The sequence below is a fragment of the Arachis stenosperma genome, chromosome 1 (assembly GCF_014773155.1).
Source record: "Arachis stenosperma cultivar V10309 chromosome 1, arast.V10309.gnm1.PFL2, whole genome shotgun sequence".
Classification (NCBI taxonomy): Eukaryota; Viridiplantae; Streptophyta; class Magnoliopsida; order Fabales; family Fabaceae; genus Arachis; species Arachis stenosperma.
Genome location: NC_080377.1, coordinates 53861034 through 53869176, shown reverse-complemented (window position 1 = coordinate 53869176; position 8143 = coordinate 53861034). Strand labels below are relative to the sequence as shown.

The following is an 8143-nucleotide window of genomic DNA, read 5'->3' as shown; positions in this document are numbered from 1 at the left end:
CTCATGAAATCATGTAAAGTTCACAATGTTTGCTTGAATCAAGATGTAAGTGTATTTTTACCCAAAACTTGCTTATTTACAAAGAAAATGCATGAAACTACCCTAAAACAGTAAAGAAAAGGTCAGTGAAACTGGCCAAGATGCCTTGGCATCACAGCACCAAACTTAAAGCTTGCTTGTCCCTAAGCAAGTACTGATGCATAAGAATGATGAATGAAAGAACAAGAGAAACAAGTCCTTATTATAGAAGTTAAGTGCTTGGTTTATGGGGTTTCATGCATAGCAACTTAGGTTCATTCTTTTACTGGTTTTCATGTCCTTATCATGCTCTTGAATACTCGCTTGATTGCATCCTATGAGATCCTTATTCATTGATCCCCCCCCCCCTTTCTTTTCAGGGTTTATTGCATTCTTTTAGCCTAAGTGCTTTGTGAGGGGGCAACTCTTTAAGATAAGCTTTTAGCCAACACTCTCGAACCAGTTGGTTCAAGGTGCTAGGTGTTGAGACACCCCTAAGGACCAACTCCCTCAAGTCTCTCTCCCCCAAACATGCACACCACAGGCATATGGTTTGTTAGTTTCTTTTCTTGAGGCCTTGGTGTCCAGCACCTCTTTGGGTTACTAAGTGTTTTGTAGCAAGATTGCTCTTGATAGTGGATTTTCAGCTGATAATCCCGGGTTAGTTAACCCAAGTTACCAAGTGATGAAGCACTCCTGAGAACTTATTCATCCAAGCAGATCCCTTACACAAGAACACCATAGGCACATGTCTCAAGATTCAAACCCTTGGTGCCTAGCCTTATTTCTTATTCTTTTTCTTTCTTTTTCAAACTCTCACTGTTCTTTTCCTTTTTCTTATTAGGATCTTGTTGTTTAGCTAGTCTCATAGAATGTGCTTCAAGCATATGATTCAGAACATCTAGTTGCCTGTATACCATGTTGGTGAACCAACTTAGCTAATCAATTATCACACCACAAACATTGAGAACTTACTTCACAAGATGAACCCCACTCTGGTTTTTCATAACATTTTCTTTTATTTAGCATAAAGGACAAGCATACATTTTAGCAGGGTGAAAATGAAAACCTGGAACCTAGACCAACACACATAGACCTAAGCAATGAAATCTTAAAGACAGAATTGAAAATTCCTAAGCTACTATGGAAGCATGTTCTATTTCATACATGATTTTCCATATTTAAACTTGAAAAAGATAGAACGAAAAGGGAACTCCACCACCTTTTACTTCTGGGGATGCTCATGTCCCTTTGTTTCCTTTGTCTTTGGATCCTTCTTGATTGGTCGAATCCTCATTTCCTTTCTGCTTCCCGATTAACTTTTTCCAAAAGCCAGCATCTTCCATCTTCTTCTTCAATGCTTCCTTCTGTTATTTCACCTTCCCCTCCTCTTGTTCTGTTAGGTCTTTGTGAACAGTATCATACCTTGGGATGGCAGAGTGCAAATTATGCATATGCCCAGCCACATCAGTCAACTTGGCCTGAGTGTTTATGTTAAATTCTTCCCTGTGTAGTTGCCGTCCTTCATTAAGCACGTTGAACTCGTTGAATGCTTTCATCTGAGCTAACTGACGTTGGTTGAGTTCTTGAAGGTGTTTATCTTGACGCTCTTGCCTTTCAGTTACTTGATTGATGGCTTGGGTGAGCTGGGAGTAATGTTCCTGTTGCTGCTCCATTTGCTGTTTCTGCCACTCCCCTTGTTGATTCATCCAATTAGATAGTAGTTCTTCTTGACGATCCATCCTTTAGAATTGAAAATGCAGTTGTTGTTCTTGCCCCTCCATGTATCTCCTGGCTAGATCCTCAATGGCTCCTTGAATGTGATTCAGGTTTATGTTGGTTGGATCATATTGCTCTTCTTGCTGGTATTCTGCTTATTGAGGTTCTTCTTGATGAGGTTCTTCTTGATGAAGTTCTTCTTGTGATGTTCTTTTCCTTCTTTGAGGCCTTCTTTGTTGTTAGGCGGGTGCCACATAGGTTATATGCTGGGGCGTAACTAACCTTCCAGGGTTTATCCATATTGGATTGCTATCTTTGAAGACTACCTTGGCTTTTATACACAGTCTAAAGATGGTGCTGGGATAACCAAGCCAAGCATCTGGATCCTTTTTTCGGCAGCCTCTTGGATTCCCTCAGCTATAATTTCCTGTACGTTGATGTCTCCACCCATCATTATGCAATGTACCATAGTAGCTCGAGCAACGTTGACCTCAGAATTGTTTGAGGCTGGGAGGATAGATCTTCTTACGAGCTCAAACCACCCCTTGGCTTCTGGAATGAGGTCTCCCCTCCTAATAAACCATGGTCTCCTATCTGAATATCTCACCCAATCTGATCCCACAACACATGTGTCATTCACAATTTCTTCAATTTCATCATTGTCGGGGCCACTGCTCATTCTTGATAGATAACTGGGCTCCTCGAAGGGACTTGTCCTTAATTGAAGTGTTTTCATTATGGCATTGGGCTGAAGTCAACCTCGGTTCCTCTTACATAACTTTTGAAGGTGGGGGCTTTGGTAGTATCTTCTCTAGCTGCATTGGCATAGAACTCCTTGATGAGATTTGCATTTATCCTTGTGACTGGGTTCGTGAGTTCTTGCCAGCTCCTTCGTTCGATCTTCTCTCTAATCTTTGGATATTCATCCTCGTTAAACTGGATTGTCAGTTCTAGCAATATTTTCTTGTGTTTTATCCGTCCAAATTGGAGCTCATGGAATACGGTTTTGAACCTCCCTTCATCAAAAAGAATGCTCCCCACCGGTTCCTTGCCCTTTTGCCTTTTGGAGCTTGATGATGCCATGAGTAGGAGTGAGTATGTGAAGGTGTTGAGAAGTATAGATTGACGATGGAATTTGGCTGGATTAAGATAGGGTGTAGCTATGAGAGTGTGTGAGAAAGCTTTTGATGGAGGAGGAAGTTTTAAGTGTGTGTTCCGAAAGAGAGAAGAAAGATGAAATGAAAGGGCATTTGAATATGGAAGGGTATAGAGTGGGGGTCATTTATATAGGAGGAGGATGGGTGATTGAAGGGTGTGGATTAATAGTAAAAACCAATGGTGGACGGTTGGGGTTTGGCATGAGATGAGCACAAGGACCACTACTTTTATGAGGTTCTTGGTTAGGTCTCCAAGGATATCCTTCTTCCAATGTTGCATGGCAACACTTTCCAAGGTACTCCCCTTGAAGACATGTGTATAGTCCCCCTTTTGAAGTGGCCGAACCCCCTTCCTTTGGGTTGTCCCATCAGTTCCCTCCAATTCTTCCTTCATTTTCTATACAAGACAAAAGGAATGCAAGAGTTACTTGAATTTTTGGTGGCCAAAGTTAAGAGTGGACTGGCTACTTTTTAAACTTTTGTTTTTAAATAACTAAATGCTATTCATGAATGCAAACCAACCGACCAATTAAGTGTTCATGTATGCAACATTGGTGACACCAAACTTAGTTTGTGAGCATGTAGTGTAGGAAGAGTTGATTAAGGCTCTAAGATTGACATGATATGAATTGTGTTCATGCCCTCTTAGTGTGCCTTGAACACCAAACTTGTTATTCACTATATGTTCCACACAAGGGTTCGTCTGAGTGTTTGTCAAGGTTGATTTGGAATTCATGAACCTTGCTTTATTAACTACTATTGAGGGTCTAAGGGAAAGGATATAAAACATGGGTTGCCTCCCATGAAGCACTTCTTTAGCGTCATTAGCTTGACGTTTGGCCTTTGTCAGGGTGGTTGGTAATGCCTCAAATCTTCCCATCTAGTAGTGAATCTATCTCCGTTGGCTTTTTTAAGAATCTCCACATGTTCCAAGGAGAGAATTCTACTGATGGTGTACACTTGAGGTAGCTGAGATGGAATGGTGGGGAGATGAAGTGGGATAGATGGAAAATAAGCGGAGATTACTTCATCCCCTGGAGAGAAATTCTCTGTAGGGATCTTCTTGTTCCTCCATCCCATTGGTGCTTTCTTCCTAGCTTCTTTTAATGCTACCCTGCTCCTTATGGCCTCTTTTTCCAGGAAAATTTTTGTTGCTAGTCTCATATGACTCCAGTAGGTTTAGCTCCTCTTGGGTTTCCCTTAGCTATTGTGCCTTTTGACTGTATTGTTTGTCAACCAAAGGGATTCTCAGGTGTATTGTTTGTGTTTCTGTGCTTGTTTCTTCCACCAATACCTTATTGTGATCCTTCCTTGATTCCTTGTTTTCTTGATCTGCTTCTTGTGAGGGTTTGAAGACATTGAAGGTGAGTTGTTCATCATGTATCCTCAGAATTATCTCTCCTTGCTCCACATCTATAAGTGCTCTGCCTGTGGCTAGGAATGGTCTTCCCAAAATGATTGGATGGAGGTGACTCTCTTCCATCTCCAAGATAACAAAGTCTGTGGGAAGGAAGTAGTTCCCAACCTTCACCAACACGTTTTCAACCACTCCTATTGCTTGTTTTTGAGTTTTGTCAGCCAACTTGATGATTACATCCGTGGACATTAGCTCATTGATTTGAAGCTTCTTCATGAGGGATAAAGGCATTGAGTTGATGCTTGCACCCAGGTCACAGAGTTCCTTATTAATCATTATTTCTCCTATAGCACAAGAGATGTGAAAACTCCCTAGGTCCTTCTTTTTTGTAGGAAACTCTGTTTGAATGAGAGCACTGCACTCCTTATTCATCACTATTGTTTGCCCTCCCTTTAGTGAATTTTTTTTGGTCAGCAGCTCTTTCATACATTTAATGTATGAGGGCATTTGTTGGAGAGCCTTGATGAATGGTATGTTTACATGGAGAGATGCAAACATGTCGAGGAACTTTGAGTACACTCTCCTTTTTACACCCCCCTTGAGTCTTTGGGAAAAAGGTGCATATGGGTTCATAATCTCCTTCTCCCTTAGCTCTTTCCTTTGTGTGGGGTTGGTTTCTTGGTCACTCTCTTCTTGCTTTTCTACTGGAATATCTTGAGAGTGTTCTAATGGTTTGTTCATTTCTTTCACACTCCCCTCACCACTTATAGTGACCATCTTGCATTCTTCCCATCTTACCTTCTTTGCTTCACCTCTCGGGTTTTTCTCTGTGTCACTTGGTAAGCTATCAGTAGGCTTGGGAATCTGCTGAGAGAGATATCCCACTTGAGACTCCAGCCTCTTGATGGTGTCTCCCTGGTTTTTTATATTAGCTCGCACTTCTTCCTTGAACACTCTGTTGTCTTGGACTTCCTTGCATATACCTTCAAGTAGAGTCTCAATTCTGGAGAGTCTATCTTCGGATGGTGATGGTGAATTGAGGTAGGAGGGGTGAGAAGGGCCATTTTGGTTTTGATGTGGATGTTGAGAGGTACTATTGGGTGGGTGTTGATATGATCTCTGTATGGAATGCTGGTGAGTTGCATTGTTGTTGGGGTTGTAACGTCTCTGATCTTGGCTTTGATCTTGTTGATTTCCCCACCCAAAGTTTGGGTGGTTCTTCCAACCAGGATTATAAGTTTTAGAGTATGGATCATGGGCCTGCCTAGGTGAGTTCCCAATATAGTTGGCTTGTTTCCAGTCACTCTCTTCCTCTGTATTTACTCCTTCGTGAGCTGATGATGAAGTAGTGACTGCTGCAACTTGGTTCCCTTCCATCTTCTTGGTAAGGTCAGCTAACTGCTTGGTGATCATCTTGTTTTGAGCCAACAGTGCATCCATATGGTTTAGCTCCATCACTCCTCGAGTGTTGCTCCTTTCAGAAGCATAGTAGTCATTCTTAGCTACAGTCTCGATGACATCTATGGCTTCTTCAATGGTCTTTTTCTTGTTTAGAGATCCCCCGGATGAGTGGTCTACTGCCTTCTTTGATTCATAAGAAAGACCCTCATAGAAAATGTGTAGTTGCAACCATTCATTGAACATGTCTGGTGGGCACTGGTGGACGAAATTGTGATCACTGTTCTAATTATTTTGAGATGAAGGCTTCTAAGGGGCAGCAGCTGAATTCACAACTCCGTTCAACTAACCAGCAAGTGTACTGGGTCGTCCAAGTAATACCTTACGTGAGTAAGGGTCGATCCCACAGAGATTGTTGGTATGAAGCAAGCTATGGTCACCTTGTAAATCTCAGTTATGGAGATTAAAGGGTAATTGTGATTATTGGAATAAATTATAAAATAAAGAGAAAATACATAATAAAAGGGATAGAATACTTATGCAGATTCATTGGTGGGAATTTCAGATAAGTGGATGGAGATGCTGTAGAGCTCAAAGACGCCTGCTCTCCTACTGCTTCTACTCAATCCTTCTTACTCCTTTCCATGGCAAGCTTTGTATAGGGGTTCACCATCAGCGGTGGCTACTTTCAATCCTCTCGGGAAAATATCCTATGCAGCTGTCACTCGCACAGCTAATCAGTCTGGAGGCATCACCCATGGTTGATGGCTACATCCCATCCTCGCAGTGAAAACTAATGCTCACGCACTCTGTCACAGTACAGCTAATCACTGGTTGGTTCCCGCGCCTACTGGAATAGAATCCCTTGATTCTTTTGCGTCTGTCACTAACGCCCAGCACTTGCAAGTTTGAAGCACGTCACAGTCATTCATTACCGGAATCCTACTCGGAATACCACAGACAAGGTTAGACTTTCCGGATTCCCAGGATCCTACTCGGAACACCACAGACAAGGTTGGACTTTCCGGATCCTCATAAATGCCGCCATCTATCTAGCTTATACCACGAAGATTCTGTTGGGGAATCTAAGAGATACACATTCAAGCTCGGTTGCATGTAGAACGGAAGTGGTTGTCAATCACGCGCGTTCATAAGTGAGAATAATAATGAGGGTTATCTAACTCATCACATTCATCATGTTCTTGGGTACGAATGAATATCTTGGAATAAAACTAAGATAGCATTTGAATAAAAGAAGATAGAATTTCATTAATACTTGAGGTACAGCAGAGCCCCACACCCTTAATCTATGGTGTGCAGAAACTCCACCATTGAAAATACATAAGCAAAGGGTTCAGGCATGGCCGAATGGCCAGCCCCCAAAACGTGATCAATGATCTCCTAAGATGAAGAATAAAACAAAACTGAGACCAAAGATGTCTAATACAATAGATAAGTGTCCTATATATACTAGACTAGCTACTAGGGTTTACATGAGTAAGTATTTGATGTATAAATCCACTTCCGGAGCCCACTTGGTGTATGCTTGGGCTGAGCTTGATCAATCCACGAGCTGAGGCTTCTCTTGGAGTTGAACTTCGAGTTATGACGTGTTTTGGGCGTTCAACTCCGGATCATGACGTTTTTCTGGCGTTTAACTCCAGACAGCAGCATGAACTTGGCGTTCAACGCCAAGTTACGTCGTCAATCTTTGAATAAAGCATGGACTATTATATATTGCTGGAAAGCCCTGGATGTCTACTTTCCAACGCCGTTGAGAGCGCGCCAATTGGAGTTCTGTAGCTCCAGAAAATCCATTTCGAGTGCAGGGAGGTCAGAATCCAACAACATCAGCAGTCCTTTTGTCAGCCTTTTTCAGAGTTTTGCTCAAATCCCTCAATTTCAGCCAGAATTTACCTGAAATCACAGAAAAACACACAAACTCATAGTAAAGTCCAGAAATGTGAATTTAACATAAAAACTAATGAAAACATCCCTAAAAGTAGCTTGAACTTGCTAAAAACTACCTAAAAACAATGCCAAAAAGCGTATAAATTATCCGCTCATCACAACACCAAACTTAAATTGTTGCTTGTCCCCAAGCAACTGAAAATCAAATAGGATAAAAAGAAGAGAATATACTATAAATTCAGAAATATCGATGAATATTAATTATAATTAAATGAGCGGGACTTGTAGCTTTTTGCTTCTGAACAGTTTTGGCATCTCACTTTTTCCTTTGAAGTTTAGAATGATTGGCTTCTCTAGGAACTTAGAATTTCGGATAGTGTTATTGACTTTCCTAGTTGAGCATGTTGATTCTTGAACACAGCTACTTATGAGTCTTGGCCGTGGCCCTAAGCATTTTGTTTTCCAGTATTACCACCGGATACATAAATGCCACAGACACATAACTGGGTGAACCTTTTCAGATTGTGACTTAGCTTTGCTAAAGTCCCCAGTTAGTGGTGTCCAGAGCTCTTAAGCACACTCT

The 8143-nt window shown here is 41.5% G+C and overlaps 1 protein-coding gene across 1 annotated transcript; it reads right to left on the bottom strand.

Moving 5' to 3' along the window:
• Positions 1-4098: 4098 nt before the first annotated feature.
• Positions 4099-5895, bottom strand: LOC130979816 (uncharacterized). The gene is made up of 2 exons (XM_057903366.1): positions 5681-5895; positions 4099-5515 (listed from the first exon to the last, which is right to left on the bottom strand). Exons 1-2 carry the CDS (start codon positions 5893-5895, stop codon positions 4099-4101), a joined length of 1632 nt encoding a protein of 543 aa, XP_057759349.1.
• Positions 5896-8143: the final 2248 nt, after the last annotated feature.

What these genes read in the sequence shown, in the direction of transcription:
- LOC130979816 (XM_057903366.1), bottom strand. Translation starts at nt 5,895, where the DNA reads ATGTTCAATGAATGGTTGCAACTACACATTTTCTATGAGGGTCTTTCT. An exon ending in CTAAACCATATGGATGCACT is followed by an intron (nt 5,516 to 5,680) that starts GTTGGCTCAAAA and finishes GAACTCACCTAG; the next exon opens with GCAGGCCCATGATCCATACT.